Source organism: Argiope bruennichi, chromosome 11, assembly GCF_947563725.1.
Source record: "Argiope bruennichi chromosome 11, qqArgBrue1.1, whole genome shotgun sequence".
In the NCBI taxonomy this organism is placed as follows: domain Eukaryota; kingdom Metazoa; phylum Arthropoda; class Arachnida; order Araneae; family Araneidae; genus Argiope; species Argiope bruennichi.
In genome coordinates, this window is record NC_079161.1 from 47,414,377 (window position 1) to 47,442,375 (window position 27,999).

Genomic DNA, 27,999 nt, shown 5'->3' on the forward strand with positions numbered 1-27,999 from the left:
CTAAGGTGTGGTGAATATAAAACCATTCTAGAATCCCTTACTTATATATTTTATTTACAAATAAGAGTTTAGAGTTCTCAGATTAAATACAAATTCTGCATGCAATCCACTTTTCCATAGTAAATTTTAGCAGATATGATGTTTGAGTTGAATTATTTTTTGGATGGGATTCTGCTACAAACTGAGATAAATGATTCATAGTTGTTTATCTTGAGTTTCCATGCTATTTTTGCAGTCTAGTGCTCTCTATTGAAAAATTCCAAAATTTCATTTTTATGCAGGAAAAAAGTCAGTGCAAACTACACCCTTTTATGATGAATCTCACATAGGAATTAAATGTACAAAAATCCTACCTTTAATAGTTACTGTAAAAATTATCAATCATTTCATTTTTGCTCCATCTCTTTTTACTTTCATACATGTAGTATAGTATAAGTAACTGATTTTTCGAATCTCCATGTTTTAAATCTCTCTGAGTTTGAAAAACACATTTTAGGGAAATGTCTGTCTGTGACAAAGATAATAAAAAACCGATCAGAAAAAGAAAAAAAAAAGGTAAACAGCTGAAATTTGGTATAAGGTCTTTACATCAAATTTTGAGTAACATCCATTCAGAGGAAGTCCATCTGTTTAAATATAAATTTACATAATAACTCCAAAATGAAAAGAGCTGGGTAGATAAGGTTTGGTATACAGAGTGTGGACATTATCAAATTTTGAACAAAATCTAACAGAGGATTGATCATCTGTCAGTCTGTACTTTCAGAAACATGTAAACTCAAAAATGAAACGAGTTAAATATATCCAATTTGGTATGAGATTTTGTGACTACAAGTATAGCTTTGTTTCAGTCAATTGTGAAAAACATGTCTAAAGCATAAATTTGATTTCCGGATGCTATTAATTGCCAAGGACAACACAAGAGTCAATAAAATTCTAAATAAATGCAAAATATTTTGTAACTATTATACATTGATGTCATCCAAGGCATTCTCTAGCATGACGAGTTTATTAAAGAATGTGAGAAATTTTGGAGACACCACTTCCACTGGTTTTTCAAGAAACAGAATGTAAATGGTTAGAATGGAATAGAAAAGCCTATTCTTGCAGGTAAGATGCATTTACATTTAACACAAATTTTTTGACATGTGAAAATGAATTTATTTAATATTTTATATACAAATGTAAAGTTATATTACACAATAAAATACACATTAATCTTCATCGCTTTCTTCGACTACGAAAGTTTTCTTTTCCGCTTTTTTACGATCAAAATAATCCTGAAAAAAAATGAAGTCATTTTTTAAAATAGAACAGAACTACATATTTTTGATAAAATTACAATTTGCAGAAAATTTTTCCTGTCTTTAATTAAATGTAAATCAGTTCTAAGTTTCCAAGTACATGAATGTATATATTTTTTTAATTTCATGGCTAACTGCAATTTTTAATAGACTAAAGAATTATCAAGATTAGTTATGGATAAAGGCAAATAAATTTACATCTTTGACTTGACACTCTGCTAGAGACCAATAACAGAAACCATTATAAGAATCAACAGAAGCAATAATTTTAAAACTGAAATATGATAAGTTGTTTAACAGTTATCCAGTCTCTATAAAAATTTCTAAAAATTAAGTCTGAATCATCTTGCAAAATATTTGTAATTCGTTATTAACTAGCTGCTTTTCAAGACCAGTATATTTGTAATAATAGTAACAGAGTTTAATTGCAATTTAATCTATTATATTTAATTTTATACTCAATGTACTCTTAATACAGCAGGTTTAAACTTCTAATTGTAATTTAAGACATGTTTTTTTAATAGTCTTGTACTTATTCGGTTTATTATGAACATGAATGTCAATAATGGTATCAAGTCAAATGATTCAACTGTGTTACTTAATATGTAATAGCATGTTGCCTACATTAATTACACTTTCTTGTTCTTTTTTAAAAGTATGCATATGATTCAAACATTAAAATGGTGCAGCACATTTTACTCAACATCATATCAGCTGAATTAAAAAGTAGCAAACATAATTATTCAGCTTAAGATGCATTTTTTTAGTATTATATATATCCTAGAAGGGCTTTATTTACAGATTTTATATATATATAAAAAAAAAGCGAAATTAATTACGATTTTAACAGCAAATAAGAAAATATTAGCAAAAACTCTATTCTTTAGCTTTAAATCAATAGAAGAAAAACAAAAGTATTGTTGAAAGTTATACATGAAAATATTCTGAGAAATGTTTAAAATTAAGATGTCTATTTTCACCCTCAAACTACATTTCACACCAAATTTTTTAACTCTAGGTTAAATAAAATTTCTTGTAGATATCCTTTGTAAATACCCTTATTATTAACAGAGAAAACAATCTAGGAGAAAACTCTTCAGGATTCAGAAACAAGCAGGGATATGTTTACAGATATCTGCTTAAAGAACAGCATATCAAATAAAAGAATATAAATTAAAGAATATCAGCATATAAATTAAAGAACTCATGATGATTTACAGAATTATTTGATTTATTGGACGCTTTAAGTTTGAAATTACCTAACAACTATTGTAGCACAAAGTTTTTAATTTTGAATTGAGGTAGGATGCTACTTGAGCTGGCATCCTTCAACAAGCTTCCACACCACATTAATGGGAAAATGTTTGAAAGGGATTTATTTAATATATATCAGACCCACACAAACAGTAGATTTGGTAAATCCATTTTGGAACCACAACCTTCTGATTCTTAAGCAACTTTGTTATTAAGATTTCATCACCCAAGTTTGTAGTAGATATGCACGCATAACATTCAAAATATTAAAAAAAAAACTATAAGAGGTTCTTAATTGCTTTCAACAAACAGTTAAAACAAATCTATCTGCTAGTTATCTTTTACTCAGCAAAATGAAAGAATGGAACAAAACACTTTCAAGATTTATTTGAAGAATCTAGCAACTTCACCATGGTTTGAAATATAGTATATTAAAATTTCTGTTAACTAATTTACTTCCAAAAAAAATAGTAAGCTTATCTTGACATCCTCAAGTAATACAGTGGGGGGGGGAGAGAAAAGGTAACTTATAGGTAATCAATAATTCATAGTCATAAAATTAAAAGTAGCAATTTAAAACAAATGAACTTGTACATAGACTTAAATTGTATATAAATATAAAAAATTAATTTGCAATGGAAAAAGGACAATTTTTCAACACAAGAGAAGTGAAATTGTATTGAATTTAAATTTATATAAATACCACATGTTTAAAAATATTCATATAGTAAAAAGTAAATAAACAAACCAGATCGCTATCGTCGTCATCTCCCTCAGCTTCCTGAGTTTGTTCTGTTTTTTCTTTGCCCTCATCGTCTGAAGCTTCATCAGATGAGTATATTCCTAATGGGGAAAAAAAAAAAAAAAAAGACATCAACGCATTATTTTATAAAGAGACAGAATTTCAATATTTACATATACAATTTGAAAAAATAAAGGAAAGCAGGAGAAAGGGGATTTTTTTCTTTTCTCAGTCCCCCCCCCTTCATTTAAAATACATTGTAACATAAATATATTTCACAGCATTTAAATTGTATGTTAACAAATATTAATTAGATTACTGAAATAAAAAATATACTGGTTTGCAGCATATGCTTATATATCAATGTTTATTAACATTATCATATGATGAATTTCATATAATTATTAGTAGTAAAAGTTTCATTAGTCTAAGGCTTTTTATTGAAAAAAGTAATAAATCAGGAATTGGATTTCTTTTTTTTTAAATAAAATAAACATGATGAATAAAAAAAAAAATATATAAAAAGGTTAAAACTTTTAAATAAATGAATTATGTTTGTGAAAGTATAAAATAAATATTTTAACTCTTAATTCATAACTCTCAATTATAATCTCAACTTAGCTAACAAGAATTTTCTTTCTATCTTGTCACATTTTTTAGTCGTATGATTTAAAAGAAGAATAAATAGTTAAGTCAAATACTCAACAAAGCAGATGGAACATGTTTTCACTTGGAAACCACTTTATATATACTCAATGTAAATAACGAGATTCAAAATAAAGAAATTGAAACTCTTTTAGGAATAAAACATTCACAGAAATAGTTTATTAAACAAGATCATCCATTTTAACCTGAACTGAAATAAAAGGTATTTAAACCATCATTACTAAAAAAAATTCTATAACAAAAAGTATATTTGCAACTACACAATTTCAACAAGTAAATGGTATTAGGCATTCACAGTTTAAAAACTGTCCACAAAAAGATATAAAGTTTTGCTATAAAACAGTAAACTTTTATGTCAGATGCCGTAGATAAAAAAAAAAATAATGAAACACTTAACAAAACTTTTTGAGAACTAATGTGTAAATTAAAATTCTATCATATTATCCTTCAGCTAAAACACAAGTCCCCATATAAGCAAATAAAAATATGGAAAGATAAAATATAATACTTATTAAAATGCATTTAACAACAAAATGAAAGTTCTGTAACAAATAATGATAGCAGCATTTAAATAAATTTTATCGAATTTATATATGTTTGAGCCTTATTTATAAAAAGTAAGATGCAAAAGTCTAGCCAGAGCTTAGCAATGCACCAAATTGATCACATATAAATATTATTCTTGTTTTAGCTGTTCTTATTTGACTTCAACTAAGCCATCTCTGACATAAAATATATAATAAATGAGTATACTTTTCTAAAGTTTTTAATGAAATTAAAATAAGCTCTAAATGTACCTTTGGAAGTAGTAGCTCCTCCTTTTTTGTATTTATTTTTGATGGCTGACAATGAAATTGCTCCATCATCGTCATCATCATCTCGATCATGTTCAAGGTAAGAAGAATTTATTCCTCTAGAAATTGGTTTCTCTTTTATTCTTCTCTGCTTGCTTTCTCTACGAATGGAAGCTTTCAATCTATCTTCTTCTTGCTACAAAAATATAAAAGAAAAATGTTAATATTTTCACTAAAGAATTTGATAATAATTAATAAATTTAATAAGAACAGTTCTTAAAAACTCTCTTATGAGTGTATTAAAATTTTTTGGTAGAATCCTATGGGGGTGATTACCTTTTGCAATGGTCTCATGACAAGACTTCAAGAAAATTTCTTCAGTTATTCACCAATTATAAACCGACCAACCGAACCTATTTAAAGTTTTTTGATGACTACAATATCTTAGAAGTTAAGGGCTGAAAAGTTATAGTCAAGCCCTAATTTTGACTGTTTCCAATATCAAATATCTATGTTGTCAGATAGTAATTTAGATATAAAGGAGTCTACGTTTGCCTCCCAGCTTTCCAAGAGGATTTATTTAATTTTAATTATTTTCTATTTTACAGTCTTTAATTTCTAATTCATAATAATTAACATTATGTAATCTTGAAATAAATTTTTTTCTGTACTAGATGATTGCATATATATGGAATCAATATTTAGCTATATTTGATTAATTCTCCTAAATGACAAAATCAACCTTTTCCACTTTAATATGTACATTCTTTAATTATCCATGAATAAATATTAAGATTTGAAAGATGTGATTAGGCTCAGAGGATTAATTGACAATTAAGTTACAACAATAATACAATAGAGCATTGACACCTAAAACACACAATTATGCAGACTTTTAAAAATCTGATATGTTAAGAAATAGGTAAAAAATAATTATAAAATTCCATCCTTATAAATATTAAACAAAACCACACTGTATTAGAATGCATCAATTATTTTATAGAGATGATCACGGTCTTATTTCAAAAGCCTGCAATACGTACTTTTATCATTTCCCAACGATGAGCTTCTGGATCTTTACCAACATTATGCAAAACTCTGATTTTCTGTGTTTTTTGGTTTCTGTCAGCTAATGATAGAGTCATCTTACGATGAGTGAAACTGTCAGTGGAATGAGGTCTAAAAAAGAAGCACATGACTTAATAAAAAAGATAAATGAAACAAGAATAAAACTATAATAGAGAAAAATAACACTCAATTTGAAATAACTATTAAAAAAAATCATTTAATTTTAACTCAATAAAGAGTCAAACTTAGTGTATGCTGTAGCAAACATAAAGTTAAAAATTATTACTATACTAAAATTCAGACAGTTCAATTTAAAAAAAAAAAACATTTGAACACTGCAAAACAAATCTAAAAACAATTCCAAAATACACAGTATTTGCAATAAAAAAAAAAGGACAAAAATTAATTGAAACAGCAATTAATTTTACTTAAATAATATTCTATTCCTAACGTTTTAAGAAAAATTTCAAGTTATATAAGTTAATCATTAATGATTTGTAAAAAACTTTAAAACCATCAAGTAAAGAGCATATATTATAACAGATTATGAGAATTACATTGTAAATCATGACATTCAAAGCTTTATGATATTTTCAGTTACAAAGAATCAGCAGTAGCATGAACAGTTATGTTTTCATAATAATCAATAAAATAATCATAAATACAGAGTTGTTAATAATAAAGTTCACAAATTTAGAAGGCTCTAGAGATAGTTATATAAATCCAAACAAAACATAATTTCACTTGCATGCAATACAAATGAAGAATTATGCAAAAAATGGAAAATAATAATTATTTTAAGTCAATAGGTGGTACTGCAGAAAATTCATAGCAATTTTTTCAGATTTGTTTTTAAACAAATCAAGGAAACTGTTTTTCATTGAGTTTAAAATTAAAATTCACTAATCAAAAAACCCTATAACTAGATCAATGTTTCTCAGCAATATAGGGAAAGAAACAATTTTAGGTTCCATTTTCTTCTCCTTCAAGTTTCATTTTCTTCCAAATGCATTAGTTTTCTTATATGCTAGTGAAATTATGTTTCATTGGAAGATAAAGGAAGGTAAATGGTTCTGAATCGACAAACTTTAATTATAACAACCCTGTATGTTTTAAGATCTGTTTTCAATATTGGAATCAAAAGGAATTGTAGAATAAAAATAAAATAGTGAATGGTTTTTTGTTTATTTTATAAGTAATTTACGATAATCAAAAGATAAATAAAAATGTAAAAGAATTTTAAGAAAGGTTTTGAAAGAGCTTTAGAGGTAAAAAGATCAATCAAACCTGAATGTAAGTTTTGTGCGAAATACAGCTTGGCCTTGTAAACCAGTACCTTGACGAATAAATATATGATTATGGTCCCCAGGCATTAAGTTCTGTCGATAAATGTCAAATATTTCAGACCCTAAATGCAATGACAAGCTAAAAGAAAACAGATTTAAGATTTATAAAATGTCATCAAAAGTTTTTGAGCATTGTTTTAATTTTAAAACTGATGTTTCAAAAAGTAAACAACACTATAAAAGATACATTTATAGGATATATCTAAATTACATATATATATATTTTACAATGAAACAAATATATTTTACAATGAAATAAACTGAAATAAGAGAATGTCAACATTCTCTAATGAGCATCAACATTCTCATCCTATGTATGCTGACATTCACCAGATATCGATCTTCCATTGTCACATGTGTATTAGTTTGTCACTTAATTTTTTCCAACTTTTTTGGAGATGATATTAACTGATCACATTTTATAAAAAAAAAAAAAAAAATTAAATTGTAAAATGAAATGATTTTAAATAGTTCCAAGTAAATATTTTAAATACTTGAAAAATGTATTATAAATAAATTATTATTATTTATTCATTATATAATATTAATACTACAAAAAAATTATATATATATTTAGAACTTAATTAATCTATTTACCTGCCATCAGACCACTTAATGACTCTAGCATTACTTTCTCTTTGCTCATTGCCATCATCATCATAAACCTTACGCCACCGGATCGTGTTTTCAACCTATAAAAAGGAACATTACATATATATATATATATATATATATAAAATACTAAAACCAGGGAAAATAATTTAAAGAAGCTATTAAAAAAACATACAATTTATGATAAATAAAAATTTTACAAATAAAATGAAAAAAAAAAAAAACATTTTAAAAAAGAATTTATGAATTACAAATTAAAAAAATAATAAATTTATATTAGTTGGGAAAAGTCAAGATGCAAGCTGCATTTTATAGTTAAACAAGCCTGAATATAACTAATATACATAAAGGGAAATTTTAAACATCAATGTTAAATATTCTGCTAAAAAAGTTTTACATTTAATATATTTTAAGTAGGAAATGATGAAATTCGTTTTGTATATATCGCGAATGTTTTCCAAACCCATATGGAAACAAAAAAGGAGCTGCCTTCAAAAAATAGAATTGTTACTTATATATTTAAAACAAAACAACAAATTGTGATAAATTGTTCATATATAAATTTATATATACGCAAATATGGTTTATTTTCCCAGAATTATTAGATTTTGGTTTTAAATATGCTTTTAATAAAGTTCTTGAATCTCTGCTGGATTTAAAATTAAGTTTTAATTTAAAAATAAGCAGTAATGAAATATTAAAAAAAAAAAAAGAAAAAAGGAGCTTTTTTTTTAAATTATTGCAGAAAGAAACTTTTTGTGTTAGTAGTCATTTCATTTCCATTTTCTGTCCTCTCATTTTAAATTTAAATTTTCGATGAGAGGACAGAAAATTAGGGATATATATATATATATATATATACAGGGTGTTGCCGAATTCGACCGACAATTCAGAGGGGTGATAGGAGGCATCAAGAGGATACAGAATCACCATACAACATGGGGTCCCAAACGTCGTTTAGGGGGTGAAAATCGCAAAAATGTAGGGAGTCGGAGAACTGTTGGAAACTGTAAAAAATTAATAAAAAAAATAACAAATGATATTTTAACTATGAATTTCTTTTTAAGTGAAAGCACATTCTTAAAGGCAATTTTTCATATAAGTAACATACCGATTTGATGAACCAGGGGGTCGTAAATTATTGCAAACGAAAAAGTAGTTTAGAACACTTATCTGCAAAAATATTAAAACTTTAAGAAAAATAAAAGCTTGAAAATATAAGTAATTTTATACTCTTTAATTTGATATAAATATGTAGTGTGAAAACTGAGAAGGTTTTAAGATATTCAAGAAAAACTAAATTGCTTGCCGAGAAACCTCGCTGCAACATCGGCACCAATGTTTGCAGAAAGTATTGCAAAATTCTATTGAAAAATTCTGAGGAGTAATAGTAGGCATCAAGGCGATAAGAATTTTCAAAGAAATATAAAGTCGCCAGCGACGTTGAAAATTTATTTGCTGGAATACAGATATAGCATACATTTACAGCACAGACATTTTAACATAATAAAGGAGACGATGAGAAACTTTTATAAAAATTGCTCAATGTTGCGGTCGCGAAGGCCATTACACAACCGACACAGACGTTTAAAGGCCCCCCGGACGCGCTCAAACATACCAGGTGTGCTTGCGATTTCTCCAGCAGCGACGACGATCCGTGCTACACGATCTTTCAATGTATCCAAAGGTGTCTAATAAACAAGAGATTTCATATGGACCAAGAAGAAGAAATCCAAGGGATTGAGGTCCGGGGAACGTGTATCATCTAGGTAGTTACGCATAGAATTCAAGAAATGAGCTGGTGCACCATCATGCATTAACCACATGTTTTGGCGTGCAATGGCCGGTATTTCCTGCCGTAAATACGTAAGGACGTGCTGTAAGAAAAGGTACTTTGCGCCACTGAGGCGTTCGGGTCCTGCATTTGGCCTCGTTATTTTGAAGGATCCTGTCTCCCGCAACCGTCTATTAATATTTGCAAAAATGCTGTGCTGTGGACAACGCCTATTTGGATATTGCTATTGGTATATTCTTTATGCTAGCCGTTCATTATCATCCGCTCGGTCGTAAATTAAATGCATATCCGCATTTTGGTCATTCGTGAAATCTGACATGTTGTTTGCGAATGAAACTTATCGACTATCAATTGTGCATTGCTCTTTAACGAATACAAGCTGCTTTTATACTCCTCGAACCATCAATTCTGCAATGCTCGCTGCTTTCATATTCCTCGAACGCATTTAAAATTTAGATACGAGAAAGCTTCGTCCTTGAATATATTAAAACCACCTCATTTTCACACTACAGACTTATATCAAATTAAAGAGTATAAAATTCCTTATATTTTCAAGCTTTTATTCTTCTTAAAGTGTTAATGTTTTTGCAGATAAGGGTTCTAAACTGCTTTTTCGTTTTCAATAATTTACGACCCCTTGGTTCATCAAATCGGTATGTTACTTACATGAAAAACAGCCTTTAAGAATGTGTTTTCACATAAAAAAAAAAAAATCATAGTTGAAACACCTTTTGTTATTTTTTTATTAATTTTTTAGTTTCCAATAGTTTGCCGACTCCTTATATTTTTGCGATTTTCACCCCCTAAACGTCGTTTGGGACCCCATGTTGTACGGTGATTCTTTATCCTCTTGATGCCTCCTATCACCCTTCTGAATTTGTCGGTCGAATTCGGCAACACCCTGTATATATAGCAGAATGAACAGAACAGAATAAAGATTTTTAATTAGCATGTGTAATATGTCAATATGTTTGAAGTTTTAAAATGTTGAGGAGGTCTTTAAAGAGCAGGCCACATAAAATATTTAACTCAGAATTTTACTCCTAGTAGACCAGCTAGTTGCCAAAAGCAGTCAGTATATATTATTATAAAAATTCCGTTTCAAATCGATGGGCTAGCAGTAGTAGGTGTACAGTGACACAGACAAGAGACCTCAATAACACAGCTGAGATTTACAAAAGCAATACATGGAAGCATTTGCAACAAACAGCAACATACAAGTCCTAATAATAGGTAATAAAAAACCACAACACCACGCAATGTAGCCAGACAGAACTCAGCAGGAAAAGAGAATCCAAATAGCTATTTACTAATATCTCCCCAAATACCTGCTATTCTCCACTGTCTCCTTTACTCAACAACCAATTCAATACTGTAAGACTGTTACTCCAAATATGACTCAATGCTGCCTCAGTAATAAACTCTAACATTCGGTGCACAGCTCAATTCATCAATCACTTGAGCTTTCAACACTAAGCTCCAAGACTCAGTTCTCAACCTACTAATCGCTTGAGCTCTGCTAAACTGATCTCACGGATTCTTTCCAAACTATCTTACGACTGACTGCGGTTTGGTCCAATGGCTTTTATAAGCTCCAGAGCAGGGCACAGAAGATTCCCAAAAAAATCATCATAATTCACCTTCTATTGGTCATATCGTCAAAATTCCTAAAGATTAAAACATCATCCATTTTGCTGCAAAGACCAGGGGTCAGTGATCCAGAATCCAAAAGAGCTGTCCATAAAACTATCTTTTCTATGATAGAATTAACTGTTTTGGGAAGCAACATTACAGATTTGTAACAATAATTTATAACAAAACTATGTATCACAGAACATTTTATAACATGCTGAAATGAAAAAGATTCAAAAGACACTTAGTTCCCTGAATAAGAGAGGGTTCCCAAAGAAAGATAGCACGTTGTCACTTTATAAAAGTATAAAAAAGTAATGTATGGCAAATATAACTTACTTTCAGTTTCAAGCGTGCGCGTCCTTCTTCGTCTAAAACTTCATCCTCATCAATTTCATCTTCATACCAAGATGGATCATATGGTCTAATAATAATAATGATAAATTTAATGAAATTGTCTGCTGTTTTAAAACAGTCAGATTTCCAATTTTTTTCAAACCAGTAATGACAATACAGATAATGCCTATATAAGGCAATAAACTTAAACTACAAACATGTAATGAGATTATTATATCATTTATATAATGTATACAAAAGTAATTAGATTATAAATTTTACCATACAGGGTGTTCAATCCAAGCATGACCTAAATAATTAAAGATAGGAGCGTATTTTCAATACGAAAAATGCTATTGTTAATGAAAAGAATTAGAATTTAAGTCATTTGATTCAATAAAAGTATTACTGAAAAAAAAAACATGGTCTAAAATTTTATTGTTCCTTTCTAATTTAGTAATATTCAGAAAAATATTATTGGAACATAAATATTTTAAAGAAAAGAAAAAAATCAAATGATTGAAAGGGACCAAGTAATTAAAAGAAACTAAAATGATTAATAAAACCCAAGACATTCTGTAAAAATTTATGCAATGTAGTTTTTTTTTTTTTTTCTTTTTTCCCCCCAATTTAACATTTCATGTCTGTAACAATATACAATGTAATTTATAACATTTGGAACCTTTTCCCAAGTGAAAGTATGCAATTAAATCTAATGATTTCGAAATTAGCAAATCAGCCTCAATCAGAGTGGATACCATCTAGACATTACTGTTATCAAAATGTACCCAGAAAGGTGGCATAAAACAAAGCATACCAATTTACTGGTATAAATTCACTGAATCTCCTTCAAAGTAATTTCTTCTGACTGCAGTGTTCTTCTGTCAAAAAAAAAAAAAAGCATTAAAGTGGTTTTTGTGAAATCTCTTTATAGTTTGCAGCAAGTTTTCTTTTATTGAATTAATGGATTTAAAACAGTGACCATGATGAGGCCAATGCCAATAATGCGTGTGTGTGTGGGGGGGGGGAGTTCTTTGGAAGCACCCAGGCTCTACAGTCTTTTATATTCTGCTTAACTGGATTGATGATTTAGTGACAAATTATGTTGAGCATGAATTTTTAAGTATAGATAACATTTACTATTTTAAGGTTACTTGATTAGACAGTTCTGAATCGAAGCATTGAGTAAATTTAAAAAACACCCATTAGGGTGGATTAGAGTTCGATAATTCTAAGATTTTAATTGTCAGGATTAGTTCATTGATCAGGCAATTTCACCCATGTAAATAAGAAAGTCACATGGTACCATACCAGATGAATATGTTTGCTGAACTATATATGTTGAATATTTGATTAAAAACATACAAACAATATTTGCACTGTGAAAAGGCACATGATGCAAAAACCCTGAGTTTTTCTCATCAAATTTCGGGTTACCTTTTATGTAAACAGTACAAAACTTTCAAATAATAATCTTATTATCTGGCCAGTTCATAGGAATTCATAATATACAACACAGCAACCAAAGAAAACAGTCATTATTACATTAATTTTTGAGTGATTTGGACATGATCTTTTTGGTCTTACTTCAAGTGTCATTCACTTGGTTGTCGAGCTTTTCCTGTATCACAAGCATATATTCAAGTTTCATTGCTGGCAATAATGCATTTGAGAAAGAATTATCTTGATAAAGCATCTCTTGGACTACTTGAGCACTGTGGCTTTTGGAACAAATTCTAAGTTCTTGAAATAACTTGAGAAGTGTTGCATAAGAACCTTAGATGATCTTTTAAAATTGTTTGACAAGAATCAAAAGATACAAGAACTTATTTAATAATTTCTCTTGCAAGACTTGTTCAATAATTAACTGATCTTATCGATATCTGGACGATTATTCAAAATAAATAGTCTACTAAATCCCTACTATATTTCAACATCTTATTGAAATAAAATATTATTGTTTTTGATAAAGAGGCATCCTTAACATGCTTTCGTGACATTCTGAATATTCCTGTAACAGAAATTTTGATGAGAATCTCTTTGCTCAATAACATTCACCATTTCAAAAATTTATAAGAGTAAAAATTCTTATCCCATTAAAAACAAATTTATTTATCGATGATAAAATGAAATAAATTCCTGAGTGTTACCAGTTATATATAAAAGTCACAATAGAAATGTTTGATGAAAATTTGCAGATGATATCTATAATAGACATCTTAAATGTAGCATTCCAGATACTTTTTTTTTAAATCACCGCAGCATATTAAGAAAAGCTAAATTAAAATAAAATAAAAACTAAAAATTTAAATGTAATTGGGAATCACAGATGTTTCAGCAAGAGAAAAATTCAACATTAATTGGTTATATGATTATGCAGTACTTTTCACTCAATGCCACCATTTGGTACTAGAAAGTTAATTATTTTAAAACCCACACAACAAAAAATTAACTCAAGCCTAAAATGCTACTTAAAAAATTAAAGTGATTAAATACAATAAATAATTTGTAAAAAATGAATAAAAAGTAAAAACTACATTAAAAAAAAGATATAATAGTCAATTATTAAATAAGTAATCTTTTAAGCTCAGCTGGGCTCAGTCAAGAAGTATATGGAAAGATAACTGAGAAATAACTGTGAATAAAGTCACAGAATCAGATTAAGCTGTTAGTACCAATTTAGCATCTCAATCCAATAAAATCAATAACAATTCCAAGTTAGCATTATCAACAGCAATTAAATTAATAAATTACCTTGTATCAACACTTAAAAAATTAGGTAATTTCACAAAATGGACCTCTTTTCCTAGATTGGCACAAATTCTTGGAATTTCTAATTCAATTCTTGTTTCTGGCACTGGTTCTTCTTGCTCTTCTTGGTCCTATTAAAAAAAAAAGAAGATAAAAGTGCATAATGCAAAATTACAAGTCTTCTTTAGTTAACAGGCAAAAATAAAGAGCATAGTTTTTTTGTTTTTTTTTTTTTTTGTCAAATACACCCTTAAATAAATAAATAATATAAAACAGAGAAATCAATAAACTTAATTTGGATAGAATAATGCAGTACTTTTAAGCTACAGGAAGTTTGCTAATTGGCATCCAGATGAATAACTCTGAATCAAGTACGATGCATAAATCAGTATTTCCCTTGAAACTTTTACACTATAGCAAAAGGAGGGAATTTCATTTAATAAGCACCAGCAACACACAGACAGAGGATATAAAATGGAATCAGGTATCGAACTAACCATTTTCTAGTTTCAAAATTCAGCCACCATACCAATTGTGATAGTTTGATTTAAAGTAATAGAAATGCAATTAACTCTTAATTATCAACAGAATAACTGAAATAAAAATTAAAAATGAATTTTACATATAGAATATAGAATATAATCTATAGAATTAGTGGGAAAACAAGGGACATAAATCAACAACAACAAAAAAAATAACTGATTTTTTTAAATTTACATGCATTTATATGGAATTAAAATATACAATGATAATAAATAGCAGATTTTTATATTCACGTAAATGTTTTTTTTTAAAGTGATAATTTATTTAGCTTTTTTTTAAATGAAAAAACAGTTTTTTTTAATTATTATCTACAACTGAACTCAAAACTGAAGAAAAAAATTGAAAATCCACAGATTAGAATTTCACAACATTTTATTTTTTTACTTGCATATTTTTTTAGCTATCATCATGACTCTATGTATCCCAGTCCCACCTCATTATGCATAATTACTATCATCTACATACAGGGACACTAGAGGACAACATTCTTTTCTAGTTATGCAAAAATAGCATATATTGGTAAATATACATGTTTAATTAAATATTAAGTTAATTAAATGTATAATTTTAAAAAAAATTAAATGTATCTATTATACATATTATACAATTTATTATAGAATGAGAGGGGTTAGATTTGTAATAATTACACTAATCATTAGAAGAGTGAATATTACCTGTGAAAATCCGTCCATTTCACCATTCATAGCAGCAGCAGCAGCTCTTTCTTTACCTTCTTCATCGGAACTGATATCTAAGTCCTCACCAAAAAGATCTGTAGCAGTAGCTATATATATTTAAAACAAAATAAATCAATATGATGTTTGAAAATCAAAATCATAATATATACAAAAATTTATGTAATCATAAAGGATTATAATATATATATATATATATATATATATAAAACATTATCTTTCATTAAATTTTAAAGGCATCTAATCTTTATTTCATTAAGTATCATTAAATTAAAAGATTACACTGCTGGTGTTATTTCATCTTAAAAATAATTAAAAAAAAAGAAATCTATATTTAAAAAAAAATAGCTGTTTTGTTTCTTAGAGTGTATTTCACTAAAAAGTAGGAAAACCCTTAATTAATCAAACAGGGCTTAAAAAATAATATTCTTGATAGCTTCACAAAAAGCTAGATAAATTATGACAAGAATAAGAAATTTAATTATCCAAAATTGATTTTTTTTAACCTTTTTATTGTGGATTTCAAAAGCAGTTTGAATGTTAATACATCTAAACTAAAATAGCCAGGGCTATATATTAAAAATACCACTAAATAACTAAACAGATACAAATGTATTGATATATAATGAAGATCTTTTTAACTTTTAAAAAAATATTTCACTAAGAATTAAAAGATCAAACAATCTGGGGACAATGTAATAAAATCATAGGAAATTTTTTATATGTTATAACGACCCTATGTTTATTAAATCATTACATGCTTGAACCTTTTGCAAAGTATTAATAAGTGTAAATTGCAGTATGATTTTATTTTCAGCTCTTTATTAAATTTGATTAATGAACTAATTCTATAAAGGCATTTTAAATGTTTAAAGGCTCTACTATCTTGTATAAATAAATTTATAAAAAAAAATTTTTTTAACAGTTTTATAATAAATTTACATACCTTTTGGTGATCCATCTTCATCATCTTCACCCTTTTCTCCATCTGAACAAAAATAAAAATCATATTTTAATTTAAATCATATATAAGATAATTACATGTACATATATATTATAATCACATTATAAAAACATAGATTAAAAATACAGGTAAAAGACAAACATTCCAAAAGTATCTTAAGGCATGCACCATACAAAAATAATAATAATAAATATTGAAGTTTTCTTTTTATCTAAACAAAAAACAAACAAAACTTTTTTTTTGTAAAGTTATAAGTTAAAACAATAAAAAAATTCTATAAAATGTAAAACATTAAAAAAAATTGCCTCAAAAAAGTTTCAAAAAATAATTTAACAAAAATAATAATATTAAATAAATAAATAAAGTTAGATAAAACAGATACAGTGTTCAGTTTATTTTACAAATATGAGGCAGGGGAAATGACGATCCAGTATAAAATTTTTTAAAAATAACAATATATCTAGAATGAGAAAAAAAAAAAAGACAAATTTATTGGTATGTAATTTTACACATTATGAAAATTTAACTAAGAATATATTACTTATAACTATTTCAAAGTATCAAATGATTTTTTTTCATAAAGAAAAAAATACTTGATTTACAGTTGAAACAAAATTTCAATTTGACTACCATATATACAAAATTGCATTTATTTATTTATTTTGACCTGCAAATAATTTTAAAAATTCTGCCTAAATTAAATTAAAGAATGTTTAAAATACAAAATTCTGTCATAAAGTCAGTTAATGAAAACTGTGTACAAATTCAATTAAGTTTCCAACATACCATCGTCTGAAGCTCGTGCACTTTTGTTTTCTACATCTGAGCCTAAAAATATATTAAAAAAAGTTTAATTAAAAAACCCTTTTTTTTCAAGGGTCGCCAGTTATAAACGTTTCAACACATTGCATTTTTGCATACCTTGGTCCGAATCATCGATTGTGGCTCTCTTCTTTTTCTTCCTATCATCATCAGATTCTGAGTGAAAAAAAATTAGTTATTGGTTAGAAAAAATTCAACTCACCATTGTTTAATATTTAACACAATTTTTTGACAACAAAGTAATAAATTTTTAAAAAAAATATTTTAATTCATCAATTTTAGAGAAAACAACAGGTACATATTAAATAAAGTTTCTTCTACGTTCTGCCACATTATAGAACTATAACTCTTAAAATTAAGAGATGAAGAACCCAAACTAAACTTTTTCCAATACCAGAAATTATATTACAAAAATCAATTCGGTTCTTAAAATAAAGTAGAAGAGAGGTGGTTTTAAAATTCCATATCTATTTCATAAAAAAAATAGCTACTAAATTAATATTTGTTAAAAAAAATTAAAGATAATGCAACTTTAAAAAATAAATAATTGTCTAAATAATAAATAATTCAAAAGTAAAATTTCTGAGATTATACAAATTGAAAATTTGAAATCATACAACATAAAAGCTTTTTACTTTAAGAAAATTAGAGTTTTTGCAAGCTGGTACTTTTAGATTTGCTATGTATTAAAATACTGCAAATAAAAACCAAGATTTAAAAAATAACTAGTGACTACTGAATTTTAATTTTTTTAAAAAAATCTGTTTTTGAATCAATATCAATGTGTATATGAATCTATACATAGTATAAAATGAAGTCTCCTGAAAGCGTCTGTATGTTCGAAAGAGAAAAACTCGAGAAATACTTAAATGATATTGGAGATATTTGTACCATTTTGTCAAGCAATTATTGGGGAAGGTTTTAGTATATTGAAGTCATATCAAAATAAAAAAGGAATTTTATAATTATTAACTCCTATTATTAATTATTTTCCTACAACGATTCACACATGCATAAAACAGCACTATCTGTGCTTTGCACTTATCCATTATCCATGCATGTGTGAAAACCTCAAACTGTGATTGCAGAAACAGCAAGAGCTGTGGTATGCATATGCGATACATTTTTTTTTTGTTTGTTTATGTCCAATTTTAAAGAGCAATTAAAAAAAACAAAACGGGACTCCAACTTTAGCCGGAGAACATTAAATACCAAAATGCTTCGTTTGTTGTGCGATAATGAAAATGTGCAGAAAAGAAATGTCTGATTAGTGAATATTACAGAAAGAATGTCCACACTTAGGGAAGGAGATTCTTCTGTTGAGTGAAGTAACAGTCTCTCTTTAAATCCCACTGCAATTGAATTAGAGAGGAAAAATGAATCTCATGAAGAAATTTTAAAACAGTTTTTCTATTGTATATTTTTAGTGAATTATTTTGTCTATGAACATATCATATTTATACCTTTTTAACAGTCTAAATATTTCTGAATGTGTACTATAACAATTATTTTGTAGTTATTTTTGATGATTTCTAAATATATGTTTTTGTTTGTTTAATGTTGTGTGACATGTCTATGTCATATCGGGTGGAGGATAGACTAAGTTTAAAGTACCTTTTCCTCTTGGATGTTATGCCACAGGCAACACTGTAAGGTACTGCTAATATGGTATAACAAAATCATGATATTAAAACCAGAAAAATGTTATAAAATGATTTACATAACATGATTTTGAAATGAATAATAGAAGTCAGAAAACTATTATCCCATTTCAAACTATTATTTCCATCATAAATTTATACAAATACAATCAATATTTTAAATTATCACAAAAAAAAAAACAACTATATATTTATGCAGGTATATGACTGGCTAAAAGGCAAAACAGGGGAAATCCAAGAACTGACATAAAGCAATGTCCAGAAAAAATGATCAAAACTACAACCCAATTTGGCCTTTTCATTCATTTCAAAATATTTATAAAAGGAATCAACAGCATATGATTTTCATAAAAAGACTTTAAGAAACATATAATTCAGAAAAAATTTTAATGTATAAAGAATAACAAACATGAGGGGAAAGCTAGTACTTTATTGCAAACATGCCTCTCTAGCATATTTTAGCAAACATTTATTTGTCAATTATCCATGTAGTATATTTCGGACATATTAACTAGCTTTTATTTTGTGTGTGTATGTTTTGATTGACAATGGCTATTTCACAGTATGCTTCTGAGCATCAAATATATTATTCAAATGCAGAATAAAATTTTGAATCCTGGGCCCTGAAGATGACTATTTCTCAGCAATCTACAGCTTTGACAGATTCCATCTTTGAAAATTTCCTTAAATACTAATTTTTTCCTTGGACTTAATTGCTCATAACATTTTTTTTTTTTTTTTTTTTTTTTCCCTAGCCAAAAATTTCTACTCTGTAGTTCCTTGTTGCTGATTACATGTGGTCACTGCATTTCATCTTTAAGATAGTTCTTTTTATACAATTGAACTGCAAATTTTGAGAATAATCACATTCCTGACAGTCGGAAACTCATTTCAAATTCATGAACACAATTTACTATTATATCTAGAAAGTAATTCGAACAAAACATCTTTTTAAATTTTGAAATTTTTCAGCATAAAATAAAATAAATTGTCCTTGTCCATCAGAATAAAATAATTACCTTGCCCTGACTCATCTTGATCATCACTACTCATTTTCCTCTTTCTTTTAGAAGTAGCAGCAGATTCTGAAATGAAAATAAGTAACTTTAAATTTAGGAATAAATAAAACCATAAATAGGATTAATTTAAATAATTTTTACATTCTCTATCCCCTAACTCTGCTCCTCCCAGGTGAGGGGAAAGATAATGTAAAAGGCTTCTTTTCATAAGGTAAAGGCCAAAAGGCTTATTTTCATTTCGAATTAATATAGAAGAATTTTATTTATTTTAAGAAACATTTTACAACTAAATCACCAATTTCCTGTTAATTTAAAATTATAAATATAATGGATGTTATCAGCTTATTTTGCAGAAATAATGAATCAAAGTCAATGACACATCTAGAACTTACACAAGTAAAATATAAAAATTACAGTGATGCTAAAAATAAAATTTGCATAATAATACAAAAAAATTAATGTTTCATTGTTAGTTAGCATTCTTCTAGACAAATAACTAAAGTTGAAAATAAAAAGTTCAATACAATTAACAATATGACATTTGATTTTTTTTTTTCTTTCTTTATTTAAATTGCAATCAAGAGATTTAAGCAAATACAAATAAAGTAAAATTTGGAAGGGTTTTAATGATAACATCATAAATTATAATGGCATAAACATAATTTTTACTCTATCCTAAGATTTTAAAAAAAAGAAGAAAGAATTATCTTCACAATGCCATGAATTTAATTGTTATTGTTAAACTAATTAACAATCTTTTGAGAAAAATTATAATATAATACAGAAACAATACCATTCCATATTATAATTACAAATAATTGTAAAATAAATTAATTAAAAAATAAGTTTAAAAATAAAAAATTAAGACATGAAAATGCTGTTTACTTTTTGCATACTGAAAAAGTCCCATTACAAGGGGTTTGTATTATTTATTTATTTATTATATATGCTTTTGAGGCAATTATATTTAATGTTTAACTCCAGATTCCAAGAAATAATGAAAATTTTTTGAAATATGTCTTCATTTATACTGCAGTTTTTTCATATACTTTGTAAAATTATATCAAGTCCTTTTCTTAAAATTTTGTTTTCTTGTAGTATATCGAAATTCTTTTATTTGATTAGAAAATAAAATTATCTCTCCAATCAAACAAATCGTATAACACAATCAGTAATGCACATGCAAAGCTTTGAAATTAGTGACCATTAATATATTTTTTTAAAATTTTATAATCATGTTTCAATTTGGCTAGTAAGTTAAAAGATTAAATCTTTATTATTGCTAGTTAAGTCTGATACTAAAATGCAGTCAAACAATGCTTACATTATAAAATGTACCATTTCAATCTTGATATTTATTGTGCATCTTATTAAGGAAGAAGAATTTGAAGTTATTGAATAATATAAAATAATATACAATTAGATATAACATTGTACATAAAACTAGTTTTCATGAAACAGTGAGATCCTGTGATAATACTCCTTTCAAAAATTCTATGAATACAAAGAAAACTCATAAAATAGTAAAGTTTTTAAAATAATACAGATTAAATATTTATTATAAATTATTTTAAAATATTATGCTGGAGGGCTTATGCAGACTAAGCTGTGCACAAGAAATTTTGTAAAACTTAAACACTGCTAATATTTATGGCTTACAAGCTGGTAAAGAATGACAACTAATATAAATATTTACATAACAGGCATCAATCATTTTGTTCCTTACATAAAAATGATTATAGACATCCTGTTTTAAATTGGCAAACATGCATACACAATAAAAAACATAATCAGACATGAAAATAAATTACCATCACCAGACATATCTTCCTGACCACTCATCTTTTGATCTTCATCATCAGAATCTGCAATAATATTCTTATTTTTAAAACAATGAAGTATAAACATTTCTATGGCAATTTCAAAACCAAAACACTTTTTTTTTATTTATTTATTATTTATCAAATATTAACTCTCAGCACATGAAAGTGTAATTAGATGCATAATTATACAAATATAAGTGAAAGCATCCCTTTTAATGCTTAGGAAACTGAAAAAATATATTTATCGATAGAATTATAAAAATATTTTTGCTGTTTTTGTTTTTTTCACTTTTATACTAAACATTATCTATAAAATTGTGAAAAAAATGCATCATTCAAAATGGCAAATCAAATCAGACCAACAAATTAAAAGGATTAATATTTTTAAAGTAAGCAAATAAAATTTTAAATTAATTTCTAATATATTCTATTAAATAAAAAAATCATAATTTTTTTAAAAAAAATAATAAAAGCATATTAGTCATTTAATAATATTCTTTTAAATGCAGATAAATAAAATGCAAAATTATTAACATTTCTTGATTTTAAGTAATATATTTGTAATAAATTACATCTTTGTAACTTTATTTTATTAAATGAAATTCCAAAGGCAGTTCAGTCAATTCTTTATAATCAGTATCTCATTTATTTTTTATTCTTCCCTTTTGTCAGAGTTTGAAAATTTAATTAAAAAAGAAATAAAAAACAGTATAAAATTTGTAATATTTGACATCATTAAATAAAGAAATATGAAAAATGCTGGTTCTCAGTTCTCCATATTTATTAAAGCATAATGTATGATTTGACTCAATTAAAAATATTTCAATTCAAATTAAGTCCAATCCAAGCAAAAAGATAATTAGTTTGTCTTGGTAATTTGTTTACATAATTTAATAGTTAATTAATAAAATTTATATGACATATTTTTATTTCAAGCAGAAATGATTTTTCATATAGAATAATTTAATTCAAACAAATATATTTACTAAAAACCAATTTAAATTTAAGTTCACAATTATTTTTTAAACAATTTTTCTTATCTTTACATTTATTATTATTATTTATTTTTACATTTATTATAACTTTTTTTTATATTCCCATTATTTTAATTAACAAAATTGCATGAGAAAAAGAAATATAGTATGTAAAAAATAAAATTATTACATTCAAGAGAGTTTGATTTATGCAGATCTTTAAATAGATAGCATCTTTTATGTGCAGATTTGTATAATTTACAAAATGATGGCTAATTCAAGTGTAATAAAAAAAAATATAAAAATATCTCAATTGATATCAAAATTGCAAATGGGGAGAAAAAATCCTTGAAAGATTAAAAGAGGTCAGTTAGGAATAATATAAATGTCCAGCAGATGCATATAAGTCTTTTTGCTAGATAATAATTTTGATGAATGATTTGCACAACTCATACAATATCAGATAAATCATGTGTGAAAAAAATTAACAAATGCCAATTACCATAGTGAGAAATAAAAGAAGTAACTACATACCCAAAGTCTTTCGTTTAACTTTCAATTTTTTCCGGGGTCTTTCATCTTCAGAATCTACAAAAAAAGGAGGGAATGTAATTTTTTTTTCCTAAGGTGTTTTTTGATCCACTGATATTAAGATTCAACTTCATACTTACTATCTGCTTCAGATCCAGATTTTACAGAAGCTTTACTTTTCTTATCATCATCCGAGTCTAAAAATTCAACACAATAATCCATTTAGCAAAGAAAAAAATTCACATCATATATTACAAATACCTTCTATCCAAAAATATGGATATATCATAAAAAAAAAATTAAAGATCAACATATAAAATAAATAATTTATAATGAATTAGCCTTCTTTGTATCTGGTAGTAGTTATTTTAAAATGCAATCTAATTTTTGAATTGAAAATAAATAATTTTTCATAAAAATAAAAGCAACTATTTTACCTCTGTCAGAATGTTCATCACTACTTAAAATTTTCCTTTTTCTTTTAGGACTGCCATCATCACTTTTAACTAAATATAAAAGAAAGACAGCATTTAAGAGCAGTAAAGCAATAATTAATTCAATTTTTAAAGACAAGTATTCAAGTTTCTAAACATGAAAGATGCTATATATATGAAATTGGGTATTATACTGTTACAACTATTGTTAAGATATGTTTTATCTAGGGTTCTAGTCACAGAATAATACTTAAAATGTATTAGCAAGTGAATTTAGAAAGTGTTATCAGAATACAAGATGAAATTACATTATTCTTTGAAAACAAATAATATCAATTCAATAAAAATCTGTTTGGTTCGACAATTTTGTTTTGTTTGATAATAGAAATATATATATTTCTTATAGACATATATGTTTCTATTAGCATGGTAACTGCCGAATTTTCAATGAACAGATGCCTCAAACAGCTCAGTGTACTTTTGCAACTAAAAAAGAAGTATGAAAAAAAAATACGATATTTCTCAGAATTTAGCATATTAATATAATTTTTGAATCATACATTATAAAAATAATACTTATAACTACCTGACTTATTTTCTTGATCAGATTGCTCATTATCTGAAGCAGCATCTGAATCCTGACGCTCTGCTTCAGACTGTGCATCATCAGATTGATGACTTTCTTTATCAGAGTCTTCAGCAGCCTTCCTTTCAGTTTCTTCATCAGATTGTTCAACTTCTGAATTAGCTTGAGCACTAGCAGGAGAACTACTTCTGGGCGAATATCTTTCACTTCCAGAAGCAACTCTCTCAGATCGTGCATCAGGTTCTTCTGCTTCTGCATCAGATACATTTCGATCATCATCATCTTCACCAGACTGCTGCTTTACAGACTCATTATCGGATTGCTGAGCTTCAGATTCAGCATCTGACTGCTGGGCTTCTGATTCAGCATCTGACTGTTCAGCAGCTGATTCTGCATCTGACTGTTGTCCTCCAGATTCTTCTCCAGATTCCTGTGCTTCTGCATCTGATCCTTGCACTTCAGCCTCTGATTGCTGTCCTTCCTCCTCTGCATCTGATTGCTCAGCTTCAGCATCAGATTGCTGTATTTCATTTTCTGATTGCTGAGCTTCAGCATCAGACTGTTGACCTTCAGCGTCAGATTCTTGACCTTCAGCATCAGATTGCTGTCCTTCTACATCAGACTGTTGAGCTTCAGCATCTGATTGCTGTCCTTCAGCATCAGATTGTTGAGCTTCAACATCTGATTGTTCAGCATCAGATTGTTGCTCTTCTTCTGACTGTTGCTGTTCCTCAGCATCTGATTGTTGTTCTGCATCAGACTGCTGCATTTCACCTTCTGACTGCTCTGCTTCAGCTTCAGATTGCTGAGCTTCAGACTCGGCATCTGACTGCTGCTGAGGTGATCCTGCATCTGATTCATTCTGAGAATGCTCAGGAGAAGATTGACCGCCTCCTCCTCTCTCGGAACCACTATCTCTTTCTGATCCATCCCTACTTTGCTCTGACTGTGCACTCTGTTCATTGTCAGATTCTTGATCACTTTGACCACTACCATCAGACTGCCCACTTCCTTCAGGAGAAGATCTTTTACTGTGTCTCTCTAAACAACAACAAAAAAAAAAAAAAAAAAAAAAAAGAAGGGGGAAAAAAGAATAAAAAAAATACAGATTATAATTATGAGTTTAATGGAAATCACACATTGTAACATTCATAATAATTATGTTTCTTTTCTACAATATATTAACTGTATCAATCTGATATGACATGAAAACAGAAAAAATAATAATTACAGAACAGTTTGTGCCAGGTTTTTATGAAAAACATAGGAATTACTATGATTCCATCCAAACCATACCTTTCATGAATTTCACTTAGAAGCAGTGCTTAATTAGGATAAACTCACAGAACTGCTAATATTTTCATTATTATTCAATTACAGATCAATATTGAAATTGTTGAAATTCAATTTTATTAGTGGAAAAAAAAATATTGAAAAAACTTACCCTTTAAAAAATTAAGATAAAATATTTTTTCTTAATTTTTTCCCTCTTTATTTTCAACAAGTTACAAAGAAGAAAAAATTTCGCTCAATAATTTTTATGAGTGATCAATAAAAACTGGAACTGAAAAATGGGAATAAATTATCTGAAAGAATGTAGTTAAATATTGAAGGAAAAATTCCACCAAAATTTTGCTTTTTCTGTTTTTTTTCTCCCCCCTCCCTTTTCAAGGACATAATTAGATGGTATAAGAACTTTACAAACAGTCAGCATCAGACTGTTGATTTTCAGCATCTGACTGCTGCTCTTTTGCATCAGACTATTGAATGAAGCTCCACTAAGCTCAAGCTCAGTGATTGCTGTTCTTCAGCATCAGATTGTTCAGCTTCCGTATCTAATTATTGTTTTGCATCAGATTGCCAGAATCATACTTTTTAATTCTGGTAGTAGGTCAAGAAACAGTACCAATCTATCCATGTAAATGTTTCATCTAATATTAAAATCCTATAAGACTGTGGACTTTTTTTTTTTTTTTTGCAAGTTCTGCTATTCTACAATAAAGGACACAATTTTTGTAATATTTTTAATATATTTTGGGTAAACTAAAAAAATACAGAACAAATTTTTTCATTGGGATGAAATATGTTCAGTGTCCTTTAGTTTCACCGAAATGTAAGGCCATTTTTATAAAAAGTTTTAAAAACATTTACAAATAAATCCTTTTCATAAAAGGTCATTTTTGCAAATAATAGAAAATCTGCCAAATATTAACTAAAGAATACAGTTAAATTGGCAATTTATAACCTTTAATGAATTAGAGTTTGACAATTATATTGTAATCTTCATTTTAGTAAACTTTCAGAGTAAAGAAAAATTTACACATTTTGTTAAATTGTAGTTATTAATAGAAAGAGAAAAACTTAAATTACATAAAAAAAGAAGTATAAATTATCAGAAAGAATATAACTAAAAAAATACAAAACTGAAACACTGTCTTGCTAAGTATTTTTTTTAAAAATATATCTTTACTCTTATTAAAAATATATCCGTTGTAGCCATAATTATTAGAAATTCATTTGAAAAACATGAACTAATATACCTACATGAAATAAACTTATAAGCATTTTATTTCTATTAAATATATAGTGGTATCAATTCCAAGTGCTAATTGATACCACTGGCTATTTAAGTTAAAATTGCATTCTTAAAAGGTCATTTTAAATGAAATTTCTAATCAAAAAATATCTGCCAAGTGAAATAATTACTTAATTTCATGTTGTGACAGATGTAACAACAAAATTATTTTTATTTCCATTTTTTTCCTTTCAATATAATATATAAAAGTCATAAATTGGTAAAAAAGTTTCCAGCATTTTAAAACAGTCATATTTGATATTTATTGTTACATACAAAAGAAAATTCAAATTCTATTTATACCATATGCATGTCAAAAACTTGCATTTTTATACTATGCAAATGTAACAATGTTTCAGAAATAACAGTTTTCTTTTAATATAGAAGATAATAACTTTTAACAATTCTGAATGCAGATTAATTTGCTTTGAAATAATGTAAAATTAGGATGTCTAATGATTATGAAAAAAATTACTTTAAATGTTTGTCAATTAGTAGTCTTATATAAGAAGATAATAACTTTTTTATCTGTGCACATATTAGAAGTATAAAATGCAAGTCAAAAATACTACGAACACACGCAAATATAATTAATCAGCACCTTAAAAAAATTAGGCGCGCGATATTATACTCGATAGCGCGACAAAAAAAAAAAAATGTGAATGTAATATACACTACAACTTAAAAAAGAATTTAAAGATTATTGAAAACATACAAATATACCACACGCATGATTCATAAATTATCTTACCATCACCGGAATCTTCGCTACTGTACAAATCGTCCATTTCAAATTATTCTAAGTCCACGTGAAACCATAAGGTTATGACTAGATACTACAAACGAAACAATTTAAATAATGATAAAACGAACAATCTAGGATCGTTGGGGGCTTTTTTATCACATAAAATTAAAATTCTCACAAACAGTAACAAAAATCTTACTTTGGTGGGACAAGTAACAATATTTACAAACGGTACATTACGAAAAAGCAACAATTATGAGTTGAGTAGTTAGCCACAGACAGCCGCCAAGGAGATCTAAGAATTAATGCATTTTTTTATACAGTTTC

The 27,999-nt window shown here is 27.2% G+C and overlaps 1 protein-coding gene across 2 annotated transcripts; it reads right to left on the reverse strand.

The window, feature by feature from the left end:
• Window positions 1-1,144: 1,144 nt before the first annotated feature.
• On the reverse strand, window positions 1,145-27,928 carry LOC129957170 (RNA polymerase-associated protein LEO1-like). Of its 2 annotated transcripts, XM_056069359.1 has the most exons (20): window positions 27,872-27,927; window positions 27,679-27,763; window positions 24,353-25,393; window positions 23,770-23,838; window positions 23,473-23,529; window positions 23,336-23,389; window positions 21,816-21,869; window positions 20,005-20,070; window positions 17,424-17,480; window positions 17,289-17,330; window positions 16,485-16,526; window positions 15,518-15,627; window positions 14,304-14,431; window positions 11,553-11,637; window positions 7,772-7,866; window positions 7,116-7,253; window positions 5,804-5,939; window positions 4,764-4,956; window positions 3,307-3,401; window positions 1,145-1,280 (listed from the first exon to the last, which is right to left on the reverse strand). In XM_056069359.1, exons 2-20 carry the CDS (start codon window positions 27,713-27,715, stop codon window positions 1,215-1,217), a joined length of 2,565 nt encoding a protein of 854 aa, XP_055925334.1. In that variant the 5' UTR covers window positions 27,716-27,763; window positions 27,872-27,927; the 3' UTR covers window positions 1,145-1,214. The 2 variants fall into 2 exon arrangements, with proteins under 2 accessions (XP_055925334.1, XP_055925333.1); XM_056069358.1 differs by having other exon boundaries at window positions 27,679-27,928.
• Between the last annotated feature and the right edge of the window lie 71 nt (window positions 27,929-27,999).

Coding starts and splice junctions, on each gene's coding strand:
- LOC129957170 (XM_056069358.1), bottom strand. CDS start 27,715: ATGGACGATTTGTACAGTAGCGAAGATTCCGGTGATG. Junction 25,394..27,678: donor TAGCGAAGATTCCGGTGATG/GTAAGATAATTT, acceptor GTTGTTGTTTAG/AGAGACACAGTAAAAGATCT. Junction 17,331..17,423: donor AATCGATGATTCGGACCAAG/GTATGCAAAAAT, acceptor ATATATTTTTAG/GCTCAGATGTAGAAAACAAA.